This window comes from Castor canadensis, chromosome 2 (genome assembly GCF_047511655.1).
Source record: "Castor canadensis chromosome 2, mCasCan1.hap1v2, whole genome shotgun sequence".
Taxonomy (NCBI): domain Eukaryota; kingdom Metazoa; phylum Chordata; class Mammalia; order Rodentia; family Castoridae; genus Castor; species Castor canadensis.
In genome coordinates, this window is record NC_133387.1 from 133044650 (window position 1) to 133062032 (window position 17383).

At 36.7% G+C, this 17383-nt stretch overlaps 1 protein-coding gene across 2 annotated transcripts in view; it reads right to left on the reverse strand.

The window, feature by feature from the left end:
• The window catches only part of Tmem87a (transmembrane protein 87A), a 56742-nt gene that overhangs the window by 7423 nt on the left and 31936 nt on the right, over nucleotides 1-17383 (reverse strand). Inside the window, exons 11-19 of one of the 2 annotated variants that reach the window (XM_074065749.1) lie at nucleotides 15398-15491; nucleotides 13704-13776; nucleotides 11954-12058; nucleotides 10553-10611; nucleotides 9641-9744; nucleotides 3682-3755; nucleotides 3271-3332; nucleotides 840-892; nucleotides 323-353 (exon numbers count right to left, since the gene is read on the reverse strand). In XM_074065749.1, coding sequence (XP_073921850.1) covers nucleotides 323-353; nucleotides 840-892; nucleotides 3271-3332; nucleotides 3682-3755; nucleotides 9641-9744; nucleotides 10553-10611; nucleotides 11954-12058; nucleotides 13704-13776; nucleotides 15398-15491 — 655 coding nt within the window. Of the gene's footprint in view, nucleotides 1-322; nucleotides 354-839; nucleotides 893-3270; nucleotides 3333-3681; nucleotides 3756-9640; nucleotides 9745-10552; nucleotides 10612-11953; nucleotides 12059-13703; nucleotides 13777-14367; nucleotides 14444-15397; nucleotides 15492-17383 lie in introns of both variants that reach the window. The other variant, XM_074065748.1, reaches the window with a different exon arrangement.

The following is a 17383-nucleotide window of genomic DNA, read 5'->3' on the forward strand; positions in this document are numbered from 1 at the left end:
AAATAAGCAAAAGATGGTAAGTCACTCACTGCCCCTCCCCCAAAACTTGAATTTCTTAAAGACAAAGAAACTACACAGTGGAGAGTACAGTATTTGTTACCTGATTTGAAGAAAAACATTCTTAACTCTGACCATATTAACTCTGGGAAAGGGAGAAATGTATTGACAGAATAAAGAAAGGAAATAATGTTAAGTATTCAAGCCCTAGTATTAGTGTTTCCATTCTTATCCTTTTCAACCATAAACTATAATTCTTCAGTCTATTACTGCTATTATAACTCATCAGATCCACAGGGGTTACAAACATAATTTGATTACTAACCTCATCTGAATCCAGAAGGGCTGGAAGTGCTCTGCAGAGAGAGAGAGAAGTATTAAATTGAATAATGTAAAACAAAGTCATAAATGGTTCATAAAAGGCAGTGGAATAATGTATACAATTAAAAGCTTTTTGTAATTTATCCAAGATCTACATCCTATTGACATTCCTTTCAGGGGGAAAAGACCAGTTACTAGAATTGTATAGAAAAAATACAACATGTTCAGCAATGTCACAGGATCATTGCTTCATTAACATTATGGCTCTGGAAAGGAGTTCAAAACTTTCAAAAGGACTATCTCATGAATTTTAGGAAGAGCCAGAGCTCAATCTTTCTAAGGAGAAATGTCACCTGAATGAATAATCCCAACTATTTTTGTTTGTATATTATTACTGATTTTTTAATCATTCTTTGCCATCTTATACTCTCATTAATATGCATTGCAGCTCATTCATTTAAAATAACAAAGTAGTACCAATTTTGAAATAGGATTCTTGCAGTAATGATTCAAATACTTACACATCTGTCACAGAAGAAGGAACATTCTCTTCTACCCACTTCAAATCATCTTCCTGATGGAAACATAAATACTGGCTGTTATTAAAATGCACCACATAATACATCTTAAGTAAACACCTAAGGGTCTTAAGACTTTTAGTCTTTTTGGCTTAATCTTTTATAACTCTCAAGTAGTACATTCACGTAACAAATGGGACTGCTGACAGAAAAGCCAAATAATTTTTTAAAAATTTTAAATATCTTAGACTAACATCTCCCCAAAACACCCATCCCTTAACCCCTTTATTTCTAATTTAACCACCTAATTCCATATTTCTAATATATTCTAATATATAATATATTTCTAAACAAACAATCTACTTCTATATCTAAACAACACCACTCTTTCTGTGAGTTCAGCAGTTTTGGACTCCTCATATAGGAGAGGTCATGTAGTGCTTTCTTTGCCTGGCTTATCCCAGGCTCATTAATACTGTTGAGAATGCCAAGATCTTCTGTTCTAAGACTGAATGATACTCAGTTGTGCGTGTGTGTATACAGACTTTTGTATACAACATTTTTCTGCATATGTAATTCAGTTTTCACAACACCATTTATTGAAGAGACTGTCCTTTCCCTATTTTGTATCCTTTGTTGAAAATCAAGTAAGCATAAATGAATGAATTTATTTCTGGGCTCTTTATTCTGTTCCACTGGTTTGTGTTTGTTATCCAAGTACTATGCTGTCTTTATTATTATAGCATTTTTTTGGGAGGGAATCACACTTTGAACTCAGGTCTTCACACTTGCAAAACAGGCATTCTACTGCTTGAACCATACCTCTAGTCCATTTTATTTTGGAGATGGGATCTCTCAAACTAACTGCCTGGGCTGGCCTCAAACTGCAATCCTCCCGATCTGTTTCCCAAGTAGCCAGGATTACAGAAACAAGCCACCAGGGCCTGGCTTGATTACTACAGCTTTATAGGAGGTTTTTTAATTGTTGTTGTTGTTTTAAGTGCTGCTAGGGATCTTACCTAGGGCCTCACTCTAGGTGAGCTATATTCCCACCACTACATTTTGAAGTCCGTGCAGTATGATACCTTTACCTTTGTTCTTTATGCTCAAGAATACTTTGGCTATTTGGGGTCTTTTGTGGTTGCTTACAAATTTTAGTAGAGCTTTTTCTATTTCTGTGGAAAATGTCATTGGAATTTTGATAGGGATCGCACTAATCGCTTTTAGTAGTATGGACATTTTAATATTATTAAGTCTTCTGATTCATGAACATAGTGTATCTTTCCATTTATTTGCATCTTCAACTTTTTTCTTCAGTGTTTTATAGTTTTCTAAATACAAGTATTTCACTTCCTTAGAAAGCTTACTCCTATATAGTTAATTTATTTTGTTGTTGTTGTTGTGCTATGGCTTACTGAAACAGGGTCTTACTATATAGCCCAGGTTGGCCTCAAAAATCATGGTTCTCCTGCCCTGGTCTCCCAAGTGCTGAGATGAGAGTCATGCCATGATGACTAGTTCTAAGTAGTTAATTTTTGAAACTGTTATGGGATTACTTTCTTAATTTCTCCTTTGGATTATTCATTGCTTGTGTACTGAAATGCAATTGATTTTTGTATGCTGATATTGTATCCTGAAATTTTATTGAATTAATTTGTTAGTTCTAACAGTTTTGGGTAAGAACAATTTAACTTCTTCCTTTCCAATTTAGATGCCCTTTTTTTCTATCCCTTGCCTAACTGCTTGAGTTAGGGTCAAGTAACTTTTAAAATCATATAGAAGAAATATAAAATAATGTCCTATACCTTAACTACTCTCTTGCTGGCCTAGCACCTAGAGTTTCCTTCACACAGGCTTTTTGAGGCTGAGATAAATTCTCAAGTCCTTTAATGAAGAGTGAATGCTTTTTCTAATAAAAAAAAAAATCTCTTGACTGAAGTCACTGAGGGCTTTTTCTTTCTTTCTTTCTTTTTTTTTTTTTGTGGCACTGTGATTTGAGCTCAGTGCCTCATGCTTGCTAGGCAGGCACTCTTAACACTTGAGCCTCTCCACCAGCAGCACTGAAGTATTTACTACAAAAAAGATAAATTACAACAGTAGCAAATCATCTAGTTAAAGATGACTCAAACTTAGACTCACTTGCTAACTGTTTTGTTTTGATTTTGAAACAGAACTCTGCTATATATAGCCCAGGCTGGCCTCATATTGTTGATCCTTCTGCCTTAGCCTCCCAAGTGCTGGGGTTACAGTCATGTGCCCCATATCAGCCTTTGCTGTTTGTAAAAATGCAAATGTAATATACATTAAAAGATTTTTATACAGCAAGCTTAATTACAGCACGGGTATAAAAATAATATATACATTACTTGAGTTTCACCAAGGACAGAAGACCAGGCAAAGATTGAAGAGGAAAGGAAAAAAAAGCCACACTTACTGCTTTGTTGACTTTACTATTTCCATTTGGCTCTTGTTTGGTACTTCTCATTTTCATTCCCTCTGCAGAAGAGTAAAACATAGATTGGTTAACTTTGTCAACAGACAGCAATGACAGCAAAAACAGATGCAGAGCTTTATTTTAAGCTGATTGACTGTGAATTAGCCAACAGATGTTTCTTCATCTTTACATTTACGCTGGGAAATTTAAATCTACATTTCCATCTCCCTTATACCAAGAAAACTGAACTTAAATGTAGAATTACCTACTCAATTAGTCATGGCTTCATCTTAAAACATATACCCTTATTTTCTCTTCATCCTGACTTTACCATGCACCAAGATAAGGAACAATACTGCAATAAACAATGACTTAAGTGAAAAAAATATGTAAAGTGAATTTTATCTCTACCAAAACTTTCTTTCAGCATAGGTTCCTTTTGTTCATCTTCCTCTTCTTCCTCTGACAATGGTGAAAAAGCAAACCTGACAGAACAAAGACAGAAAAGAAGGAAAAATTAGAAAACTACAAAAACAGCTCTACTATCTATATCTTATAGGACTTATTATTGCAGTAACTCACAAAATGTGTTTAGGGAATAATTCTGTCCCTTCAGAAAGCTCTCAAATGCCTCTATAAGCAAGAGAGAAGCAGCACAGCATCATGAATGCAAGTTCAGCCACATACCAACTATGACCTTAGCCAAGTTACTTAAGCTCTCCACACTTCTAGTTTCTCATCTGTATAGGGGACAATAGAACATTACTCAAAACCCTTATAGCAAGGTTTTGTCAAAAGTAAAGTCAAGCTAGATATGCTGGCACACGTCTATAATCCCAGCACTGGGGAGGCTGAAGCAGGAGGATTGCCAAGTGCATGGCCAGTCTGGGGAAAATAGAAAGACATTTTCTTTCTTAAAAAATTTAAATTGAAAAAAAACCCAAAAAACTCCAGAAAAGTGAAGTCATTACAAAATACTTAGAATAGGGCCAAGCACAATAGCTCATGCCTGTGCTACTCAGGAGGATTGCTGTTCAAGGACAATTAGGGCAAAAAGTTAGTGAGATTCCACCTCAATTAATAAGCTGGGTATGACAGAGGAGCACGCCTGTGATCCCAGTTACAGGGGAGACATAGATAGAGGATGAAGGTCTGAGGCTAGCCCCTGGCCAAAAAAAAGTGAGACCCTACTTAAAAAAGTAAAAAAGGGCTGGGGGTATGGCTTAAGTGGAAAAACAGCTGCCTAGGAAGCATGAGGCCTTGAGTTCAAACCCCAGTACTACAAAAAAAACTATTTAATGAGAATATCTAGAAATTATCAGAACAAGATAACCTAAGAGGGTGGGTGGTTATGATAAGTATACAAAAAAGAACCACATTCCTACATATCTGGAAAAGCCATATGTAGTATTTTTAAAGATTAAATTCATTAGAGCTACAAAAAATTAAAACATAATTGAAGTGTTGAAAATACTAAAAGAATGGAAGAGATAACATATCCAAAGACAGAATTATCAAAAGTTATACAATTTCCCTAATTAATTCATTAATTCAATTAAATTCTAACCAAATCTTAATAAGGTTTTCCTAGAATTAAAAAAAATGCCTAAATCTTTATTTATTAAAGAACAAAGATGTAATAGCGAGCACTATTTTTAAAAAAAGAAGATTAAGGGCAGAGACTTAGGAACTCTAGATTTATCAGGAAGCAAAATAATTAATCTAGTGTTTTACTGATGCAGGATCAAAACAACAAAAGGAAACAGAGAGCCCAAAACTAACAAAGCTTGGTGGATGAAAGCCTTGACTGGTGAATTATTTTTTTAAATAACAGAATAGCTTTCTGACCTCACCTCAGGCTACAAAAGGTTTATGTTGTTATTGTTGTTTTTGGTGATGGTACGTACCAAGGTTTGAACTCAGGGCCTTGTGCTTGCTAGACATGTGCTCTACCACTTGAGTCATACTTCCAATCCTACAATCTTTTGGCAGGATGGGGGTTTTAATTGAGGGCCTTGCGCTTGCTAGGCAGGCACTCTTACCACTTGAGCCACTCCACCAGTCCTTTTTGTGTGATGAATTTTGTGAACTATTTGCCCTGGGCTGGCTTCGAGCTGCAATCCTCCTGAATAGTTACGATTATAGGAGTGAGCCACTGGCACCCAGCCAATGGATTTCTTAAAATAAGACATAGAATGTACCATCCATGGAGGGAAAGAAAATGACAAATGTGACTCTATGTTTCTGAGTTTTGGTTTGGCCAAGATAGCATTGAAAAATTAAAAGATAATGAACTACATAATCACTAGATGTATCTTCAATTGTAACAACAGAATATTGGCACACACAAAACATATTAGAAATTCCTATAAATCCATACATAAATGGTTGTTATGGTCTGAAATGTTTGTCGTGTCTAAAATTCATGTGGAAATTTAATCATCAATACAACAGCATGGGAGGGAAATGGGGACGAATGGGAGGTGTTTAGGTCATGAGGCCCCACCCTCATAAATGGAGAAATGCTGTTATAAAGAGCTTTGGGGAGGGGGCTCTCCCTCCTCCCCTGTCTTCACCATGTGCTGACACAGCAAGAACACTCTCACCAGATGCTGGCATCTAGATCTTGGACTGAGTCAATAAATTGCTGCTTATTATAAATTGCCCAGTCTGTGGCACTTTATTTTAGTAGCACAAAATGGATTAAGACAATGGTGAATAAACGAGTAAAAAAATTAGCCAAAGATTAAAAAAAAAACTGTTATCTACATGAAGTAGTTGTGGCTCGTTTACCATGAGGATGGATACTGTGTCTGAATGGGGAATACTTCCCTGAACTAGAATTAAAAGTCAAAAGACATAAATCTGCCCCCTGTCCATACTGACTCAACATGCTAACTGTGAACCAGAGTGCCTGAGCCCACACAGGTCATCAGTTTCTAACAGCATAGAATAGAAGCTGGGGTGCTGATGCACATGCTCTTTATATAAAAAGCCTGTGAGCACCAGCAACAAGTTTCATGATTTTGAACCAGTTATGACTACTCCTAAGCCCTCCCCGCAACCCCACAAAGACCAACTAAAATAAGACATTTTTTGATATAGTTAGCAATGACAGAGAAACTACTCTAAATGTTCCCACTGTTCTCTCCATCGGAGGGAAGTAGGCCCTGCTATATAACAATGGCAACCTGAAAAAGCCTAAGGACTTAGACAGGATCACTGGCTTTGTTCCCAACTAATCTGGAACCCAGAAATAACCAAATTGTAATAATGCTCCATATAACATCTGGTATATGAGCAAGAGTCAATTCTGATAGAAAGGCATAGCAGATACCTCTGTAGAACGCATTGACTTGGTTGGTAATGAAACTGAACTGTATCATGACTATACTTTAGCATGACATACTACTGTTAAGATTTAATTACCTCAAAAAAAAAAGATTTAATTACCTCACATAAATAAGTCTTAATGATAATATGGATATTGGCAATCAAATGTATTGTAAGACTGAGCTAAAGAATCTTCAGGCTCTAGCAATGATAGCAAAGGGCTGTCAAAGAAGAAATGGATTTACTGTCAACTAGTTTATATGCTACATAGTTCTGCACAAGTTTATACTAAGTACAAAGATTGGTACATCAAGTGGATAAGTGAGTAATTAAATCAGTATAAAAATATAAAAATGTATATAATGGCTTTAGGAGACAGATTAGATATTTGAGTCTATCCTCCAAATGTCAGGCTTATTCACAGCTATTTCTGTGTCACATAAATGCTGTAGCATTAAATGTAGATGCTCAGACTTATAACTCTTTTGCCATAAAAAAGTCTGAGTCAAAGGCCAAGTGGTGGCCTGTATAATAATAATTAAAAAAATCAACCTCACTCAAAAAGAAGTCCTGGCCTTTGCCCTTGAACACTGAGAGGTGACCTCTATACCCCATGAATGTCTTACCTGATATAAATGACTTTTTTTTTCTGGGGGATTGGCTACCAATGTCTATGGTTTATGTTAGGAGCTCTGGGCCATGCCCTATCAGCTCCTAACCACCCAGGAAATGGGAACTAAAGGTATTCATCTGACCACCAGGCAAAGCTGGAATCTAAAGGTTAGCCATGCAGGCAATATGTAAATGTGCCCCAACAAAAACTCTGCACACTTAAGGCTCAGATGAGTTTCTCTGCTTGGTAATACTCTGGATAGTTACACGTATGGCTGGGGGGAAGTAGCACTCTCCACAACTCCACAAAAAGGACAATTGGAAGCTCTACATTTGGACCCTCCAGACTCTGCCCTATTAATCTCTTCTCTTGGCTGCCTATAACTTATACCCATGCTCTGAAATCACAGCCATGAACATAACAGCTTTCAGTGAGCCTTGTGACTGTTTCTAGTGAATTATTAAACCTGACAGTGGGAACCCATAAATTTGTGATTAGTGTCTGAGTGAGGGCAGTTTGGTTGGTCAAAAATAGTTTTTTGCCTGTGTGGACTTCATATTTAAGGATTTATTTGGGGTGTGGAGAAGGTAAGGCAGAAACTAACCAATAAATAAAATTAAAAACATAGGATTTAGAAGTTGGTACCTGCCAAGTGGAAATAAGGCAAGGAGATACTGGAGTATGTAAGAATAGACATACAGGGTATTTACATTCTTGTATTTTATCCTATTTTTAATTTCCAATGGACATAAAAGAGTTAACACAAGATTGGCTAGTGTCTAGAACCATGGCACCTGACCACTAAGGGTGGACCACTGACCGGGACTCTTTGTAGAAAGCAATTCATAATAAACATTTGCTTTCTGTCTGGGAATATAGAATTTTGCTGTAGCCCAGGTCAAGAGTGCTTACATGACCAGCCCCATTAAAAACCTTGAGTGCTGAGTATCTAATAGGCCTCCCTCAGCAGAAGCAATGCACATTACTGCATGTTTGTTACAAGAGAAAGGGGCACACATGATGTACTCCCTCAAGTTCTTGCCTCAGGAGACAACATAAGAAAAGAAAATACGGATTTTTCTAGACTCTACCTATGACTTTTTCCCTTGCTAATATTTTGTTGTAATAAACCTTAGTTGTAAAGACAAGTATATGCTGAGTCCACCTAGTGAATCACTAAGCATATGGGTCATCCTAAGGACCCAAAACACCTCAAACTACAAATAGCCAAACCCCATTAATAGGGGAATGAGTTAATGTAAGTGTCTCACATCTATACATGTAATATTATGCCATTCATGAAAACAGATGAGATCCATTTAAATCAATTATCTTGGAAGTTATCTTTACAGTGTACTGTTAAGTGAGTAAAGGAAGATTCTACATTTCAAAGGGAAATAAAACATGGAAGAATACACCACATTAGCCTGTTAACATTGAAGTCATAGGGAATGGAAGTATGTTTCAAAAAGAAAAAAGGAGAAGGTAATACAAAAAAAAATTGTCAAAGACTAGGGAAAGAGAAATATTTTATATATAAAGATAGCTAGCAAGTAACCAATAGCTCAACAGACAAATGTAAAAGAAGGGTGCTACAAAATGTTTATAGGTTCTTTCTGAACAGTGTGGCTTCAAATCTCCTTTGTTTTATTTCACAGTTTTTCTCTATTGCTTGACTTTTTTTTTTCAATGAACACATATTAAGTGCACAGTCTGATAAGACAATAAAACTATTTTCACCTGTTTTCTTTCTCAATCTTTGGTATGTCTGATTATAAAATTAACAGTTCAGTTATACCAGCTTAACTTTTTCCTTTTTCTGGTGGTGTAGTGGTTTAATATAGGCTCTTAACTATCTAAAGGCAAAAGAGAGGGATAAAAGAAGGGCTACAAAGGCATGGATATTCACAAAAGATAGATAGGTGGTTTCTAAATAATTGAGATTTGCCTACAATTGAACAAGTCAAATTCACGTATGGATTTTTAATTTCAAAGTCAGCAACATAAGTTTTCACTTTATCATACTGTTACATAGTGAGTTTGGCTGACCCTACAGAAATTTTTCCTTCCTTCCTGACACTAGACAGAAGACTCTCATTACTAGCAACACAATATACATACCTCTTTTATTTACCTATACAATCTTTTATATTATCAAAGATGTCAGAGTTGAAAGGGACATATCACTTGATTTTATTCCCCTTCACCATATGAAAAGGAAACTAAAGCCCAAATAGTTAAAAAGAAACAGCATGTCAATAATCACAAAGCTGTTAATAGAAGAGCTGAAATAGGAACCCAATTCAATTGAGTGTTCCTTCCACTGTATGACACATCCCTAGCCTAGCACTATCCCCCACCGTACCACCAATTGATGACTTAGCCATTTAATAGTTAGCAGAGTAAGTAAAAGAATTCAAGAACCTCTGGTTATTTGCTGATGGTCGCCAGAGTACCATGATGACAAAGAGGATCATGGAAAACAGCAACCTCCAGATGGCATCGTCCACCCACAGTTCCCGCCAGTCCTACAATAAAGAGGAAAATACATTTTACATGTTATCTGAATACTGTCCACAAATCCCTAGGCATAGAACAAGAGTCACTTATGCACTCAAGTTATATTATCTAAAATCCTGCTGAGTGCCAGGCACTGTGCTAAGAGCCAGAGATACAAAATGAATGAATGTGGTTTCTTCCCTTGCTTACTGTTAAAGGAAAGGCACCATCTGAACAGAGCACTTGTCAAAGCTTCCTAACAGCACAGAAATTAGGAAAGGATTTTACAAAAAGTAAGAGAAAGTAACACTGGGTTGTTACATTTTATAATTTCCATTTTCATTTATTTATTTCTACCAAAATAGGGCCTCAGGTGCCCAAAGTGGCCTTAGCTGGCCACCGTCTTTGTGCTCAGATCTTAAGGACATGGCTTCTACTCAGATTAGTATTATTCACACAAACTTAATGCTGAGTACTATGGACTTCTTGAGTTTTTAGCTAAGACAAACTGAGTTATGATACAGATGTGGTTATCATTCACAAAATTCCCTCCCATTACCAGGATATATATCATCAGCTAAAACAAATAGGCGCTGGGGGTATAGCTCTTGCCTACTATGGGTTCAATCCCCAAAACCACAAAACAACAAATAAATAATAAATAAAAACCAACCATGCACCACAAAAGCACAGAACACTTAGGAGAAGTATATCTAGTCTCAAAGTGGAGATTTAGCCCTAATTTCTCATACCTTTCAAGAACCTTACCACTATAATCAACATCATCTTGGTGTACAAAATAGCACACTATTCACAACAAATGCACGTATAACTTACCGATTGGCAAGTCACTATCCTGAACTTCATGGTTGTCCAGATGATAAACACAATAGATGCTAACATAAAAAGAAAACCACAGTCAGACCATGAATTGGTTTACATCCCAATTACATTCCCTGACCTTGGTTAAGTGGAATTCCATACACTCACAATCCCTAATACATCACAGTCATTTTCTGTTAGCTTTTTAATATAAATTTGCTGAACACCTACTACAAACAAGGTCCATGACACTTTTTTTTTTTTTTTTTTTTGAAGTACTGGAGTTTGAACTCCGGGCTTCGAACTTGCTAGGCAGGCACTCTATTGCTCGAGCCACACCTCCACCCCCTTTGCTTGGTTAATTTTTGATATAGGGTCTCACTTTTTGCCAAAGCCAGCCTAGACATGACCGACCCTCCCATTTTCTGCTTCCCACAATAACTGAGATGACAAGCGCATGTCACCATGCCCAGCTTTTTCCTTTGAAGTAGGGTCTCACAAAATTTTTTTGTCCAAGCTGGACTGAAACTGTGATCCTCCAAATCTGGCATAGCTTGAGATGGCCCAGGCTGGCTTTGAACCGTGATCCTCCCAATCTCAGCCTCCTACGTAGCTAGGATTGCAGGCGTGAGCCACCAGCGCCTGGCCATGACGTATATTCTTGCCAATCCTTTCTGTACTTAAGAATACTACTTCAATAACTCTCAGAATTAGGACTGAAGCTACTGGAAATGTTTTTTTCCCAACATTAATGTAATTTTTTCCTTTTTTCATCTTTAGCATATGGTGCTAATTTTTCATTACCTGTTCAGATGAAAAATATGACTGTAATACAAACAACTGGTTTTAAAAGGTCAGACTTGGCTAAGATGCAGGGACATTAGCCCAGTTTGGCTATAGTTTGCATGTTATATATGCTTAATGACATAAGAAACAGCATTATACAGCAGTGTACCCTAATCTAAAATAAGTAGGGACTGGAGATGTAGCTCAGTAGAGCACTTGTGTTGCATGTGTGACTCTGGGTTCAACCCCAGTACCACGAATTAAAAAAATCAAAATCAAATAAATATGTAGTATTGTCTTCTAAAAGGAATATAAGTACTATCTGGCATCCAAGCTAACATACTTCAAGAAAAAGAATGCCTCAGAAGAAGGATGGAGACAGAAGAGGGATACACTAAAAATACAAGGTTGATTTTTAGCTATATGCTTTAAAAAAAAGTGGTTCTTATTTAAAAAAAAACAACAAAAACGAAATAACCCATAAATTCTTTTGAGAATGTGATTAGAGCTAAGAACCCATTCACCACATAAAATACACAAACATTCTATGCCTCTCCATGGTCTCTCAGGTTAAGACTATTCTAAAACATTCACAGGATCACACTTAAACCACCCAAAGTCCAGACTTACCTGCCACTGCCAAGATAAGCGTATTGGTGAAATGCCGGTACAAAGAAAGCTTCACAATGTTCCTCCGAAGCTTTAGTAACTTCATTGTTTGAGTTAGACTAATAAATATGTGTTTGCAGGTCAAGGAATTAACCATTCAGAAAGCTAAGCAAATTAATCCTCAAGTTTCTTTGAGGGTCTGGGGTTATACCCATAAGATCATGGATCTTAAGAGATCTTATAGCTCTTTTATTTTCACTTTAAGCTCACAAATACTCCAATCATCACTATGATTAATAACAAAAATTATCATGTTCAGTAAGACACTGAAAGATAGACTGATAAAGTAAGAGTGCACAACATAAGAGGAAAAATGTGAAAAAGAGAATAAAGATAGGAACAGGCTTTCTAGAAAAATAAAAAAAGATAAAAAAGAATAGGCAAATGGAAGTGGTAAGATAAAAATGAGTAACAGGCAAGGCATAGAAGTTCACATCATCTCCTTTCTTAAGGGTGAATGACTCTGTTCTCACCCTGCCCAGCTAAGCCAATATAGGATCTAATTGGGCCAAAACCCATCCAGAATTCTACACTCAGCTCTCTCGTGCCATCTATGCAACTACATCAGCTGCCTGTACTACCGTGAATTAAGAGGACCAGACAACTGTCTGAGAACCCCAGGAAGTTAGACTACAAAAGCAATGACTATCTTCAAAACATTCCTGAGTAGAAGTTCCTACAGGACAAACGCAAGAGAAACTGGTCACTACTACAGGTGATAGCTGTTCTCATGGCCAACTTTCAGAATGAGGCACAAATACAAAAATAAGGGACTTGGAACTTGCTCAGCCCTTTATCAGAGACTTCACTATTACCTAATCCCACCTCCCTCTCCAGTCCTCCCAACACTCACAGAAGATCACACAACATACTAGATCAGTAGATCTTGACAAGTCTTGGTCATTTGAACCCAGGATACTTTAATTTCAATCTTTATTGCTATATGGCAATCCATTCACATTCACAAAATTATGTTTTTTTACATCTTACTTTGTCAAGACAATAATATTACACAATTGCACAGAGAAGCAAAAAACATAAAAACCAAATTCAAAATAAAAACAAAAAGATAAAGTCCACAAACTTGAATCCTTCACCCAAGAGGCCAAATTCCTAATAAACAAATGTTTAATTTTAAGGATCAGGAGGAAAAAAATATTCAAATTGTTTTTAGCTGGTTGACGCTGCCTGTGAATGAATCAATATTTATTCTGAAAAGTGGAAGTCTTCAGACAATCCCATCAATTTTTGAATGAGAAAAAAATAAACAAACAAAACAACCATTCACCTCTTAAGAGATGAAACCTCATGTAGTTAATAAAACTACATTTTAAGGATCAAGCTCTTTTCATAAGTTTCAAAGCACTTAAAGGCTAAAAGTAAGAGCAGGACCAGCAGCCAGTGATTATAAGAACCAAACTGAGGTACCCAAAGAACAATTCCAAAATCATTTTAAAAAGAGAAAAGCCAGATGCTTTTATCTTCTGCTCAGTTACCAAATTCTATGATTTTAAGAATTAAAAAAAAAAAAAGAAAAACCACAAACAAAAAACTGCTTACCTGAACCCCCAGGCTGTAAATACTTAAATATACCATTTACAAATCAATGAGAAATCAATAAAACAGGAAAAAAACTCTTTGCAGAAAGATTAATGGAAACCCATCTCCAAAGGGAGAAAATGGACCACCATCAAACAAGCCAATGAGAAGGATATCCACCAGCACAGGGCAGTGTCTAGGAAAGCCAAGGGGATAAAGGCCAAGGAAGCAAGATCAGTCTGGGCCTGCAGACAAAGAAAAAAGGGTGGTGAAAAACAGATAGCTAGAGAGGCACAGAAAAGAAACAAGCAACAATACTGCATTCACATAATCATCTCGAATGATTCTGCATTAAAACCCAAAGAAAATAAAAAGGACTAACACTTATCTAATCATTCCCTCCTCTGGTAAAGCATGTGTAGAACATATCTGCAAGTGTTTGACACAAATTGTTGATTATACTCTCAATACAATGAAACTACCACTAACCACCCAAGGTATCTACCACAAAGTTCCTAGCATACTAAGACCCATATAAGAGATGACAACAACCAAAAAGTCTTAAGTGCTTATAACCCCCCCCCATCCCATCCTGATTTCCTATTACTGTGATTTAGGCTACCTAAATCTCAAAAGACATTGCTCATATTTTAAAACTATTACTGCATCATTAATATATTAAGATTTTTTGCTAACTAGAATTGTAACATAATGAAATTTCATAAAAAATAGCTCTAAAATAAAATATAAGGAATTATCTGTCCCTAAACTATCCTACAAGTTTCTATAAGCTCATATATAAAACGCTTTTTAATCGCCAGGACATTATTGAAAGGATATCCATAAAATAATACAGGCATCAATTGCTGAGAGGACCAGGCTTACTATCAGAGCCAAGGAATAAGAAAAATACTACAGCAGCAGCAGAAGGAAGAAAGAAAACAAAATGACAGAGGGTTAAAGTTGCTAAAGTCTAAGGAAATTACATACAGAGGACAGTGTGATTTGAAAAACAAATCTGCAATTTGTGTTTTATTTAAGGGAAGACATTATTTAAGAGGAAAATATAGTGTTCTATGAGCCTAATTTTATTGAGTGCAAAGCCAAGTTTATAGGATTTAACACACTGATCTAAAAGGTTATTGTAGAATCTCATTTTTAAGTAAGTTAAAAAAAGTTGGCATGATTCAGAGAGGCCTCCTTCTTCATATTAATCCAACTCTAACATTAAGTTCTTTATCATTTAGATCTCAGTGCTTTGGTTTCCTTCTTTTGCAAAGAGAACACTTTCACAATACTCAAAGATAGTATGAACCATAATTAAGGAAGTCTTTAAAACTTAAGTGCTAAGTAAACAAAGAGCACTTTTTACATTAACCAATGCTTGCCACTTAAATGGGAGGAGGAACTAAATAATTATCAATCTGGAGACAGGTGGAAAGCATTCAGTATGGGTCACATATCAAATTTATAAAGCGCTAATAGGTAAGACTAAAAAGAAAAAAATGAATTATACAGGTTGAGCATCACTAATTCAAAACCCCAAATCTGTGACACTCAAAAAGTTTCAGATTTTGGAGCATTTCAGATTTCGGATCTTTAGATCTGGGATGCTTGACAACAAAGTCTATGTGGACATTTTGACAACAAAGTCTATGTGGACATTCCAAACTCTGAAAAGTTCTTAAGTCTGAAACAGATTTCAGCAAGGGATATTCAACCTGTACATACATTTTGAAAAATAAGACCCCACAGGTGACAGAAGAAATAGCAAAGCTGCCCACAGATAATTTTAATTCACTCTTTCAAGGCAGAAAAAAAAAAAACTGATCTGACCACAAAAAACTGAGACTAAGCAGTACTGACCCCTGTAACTCTGAGGACCCCTTCCATGCCAGAGAACAAAAGATAAAGGGCTCCTGCTACCACAACTTTGTGAAGAGTGACTCCAAGGCGAGGCCTACGAGAAAGCAGAGACAGAGGAGTGAGAATACACAGGAGACAAACCTCAAGACAAGCTATGTACAGGAACTCATGTTAATTAGTGCAAACCAACAATTTAGTGATAACCAACACATACCTGATTCACCTGAGAGGGAAAAACTCTTAAGAATATAAGGTCTTAATACAGGGAGCTTAAGGTCTTCAAAAAAAAAAAAAAAAATCTTTATATTACAGAAATTTTTAAAACATATTCAAAACTAGTATAATAAACCCCCCATATATAAACCCATCCCCAAGTCCCAGCAACTATCAAACTATGGTCAATTCTGCCCCTACACACCCCATTCACTTGCCATTCTTTCTTTTTTTTTTTTTTTTTTTTGGCAATACTGGGGTTTGAACTCAGGGCTTACAAGGCAAGTGCTCTACCACTTGAGCCACACTCCATCAGCCCACCTTCATATTACCTTGAGAGTACTGGGGTTTGGACTCAAGGCTTTACACTTGCTAGGAAGGAGTCTTTTAACAGGACTTTTAACAAACATTAGCAAATCCAAAAATTTTTAACAAGTCCTTTGTGTAACTAAATTACCTACTGCAGTTCATTAAATAAAAAGTACATTTGCAAGCTCAAAACCCAACAAAATATAAGTCTTTTGAGCAACTTCTGTTTGAAGGAGGAAAAGCCTTAGATTCTTACATTAAAAATCCTACAGAATCAGAATCTGCATTTTAATAAGATTCCCAGGTGACCCATGAGAGTAGTAGTTTGAAATGAACTGGCTTATATCACATTGTGAGAAACTACTAAATTAGGTCTTTTCTGTCAAAGAGCTAGCTCAGTCAGTACAGCATGAGACTCTTAATCTCGGGTTTGTGGGTTTGAACCCCTTTCTCCCCCCACCCCCAGTACCACACTATGGAATATGTCTGTCATTGTACGCATATGAGCTAATTTCCCCAGTTGTCTCTGTGCTTGGAGGAACACTGCCTAGCTGTAAAGTTTCTGCCTTTAAGCAGAGAACTGTCTGTCATTGGATGTCCTAAACTTCAAACTAGATAATCATTGTCCAAAGGAATCTCTGCTTCAAGGTCCCCTTGCTGCTTTATGGGCCACCTTTTTGTCTTTGGGTACAGTAACCAAATTAAGTCTGGTGTCCATGCTCTCCAATCATGTCTCCTCTTCCCCTGCGCCCTCCCCTAAACCAAGGTGGTTCTTTCACTGTGTGTGTATATGTAAATGTATGTGTCTGTGCTGGCTTGCCTGACTTTGGTTGGAGGCACACACACACCCTTCTGCAGAAGTAAATTTTGACTTGCCCATCAACTTTCTAGCATATGTTTGATTTGTGATCGCAGCAGTGCCCTGATATTTTTAGCACCATTTGCCTAAGCCTTAGCATTTTTGTTGTTATAAACTAGGTACAGCTACAAAGGGCAGAGAATTTGCCTCTACTGATGTTATCTTAGAAATCTTATATATTTCTTTGCACACAGGATGTACGTAAATATTTGTTAAATGAATAAATAAATTTTAGGAGTTAAACCCCCCCTACTCCATTCCTCTAATCCCACTTAAGGCTAAACTCCTTGAAACAACTGTCAATACCTGGCTAACTCCAATTCCTCTCCTCCTGTTCTCTCTTGAGCTCTCTCCAATTGGGCATCTGTCCCTACAACTTCACCAAAACTGTGCTTGTAAGGTCACTAACACTGTCCATGTAGTTAAATATAAGAGTTAATTCTCAATCCCCTTACTTAACATATCAGGAGCATCTGAGAGAGTTAACCACTCACACTCTTCAGTTTTCCTCCCACTTCAGTTTCCTCTGCTAGCTCTACTTCATTCATTGACTTCTTAATAACAGAAAATATCCAAGGGCCCAGTTTTTGGACCTTTTCTCTATA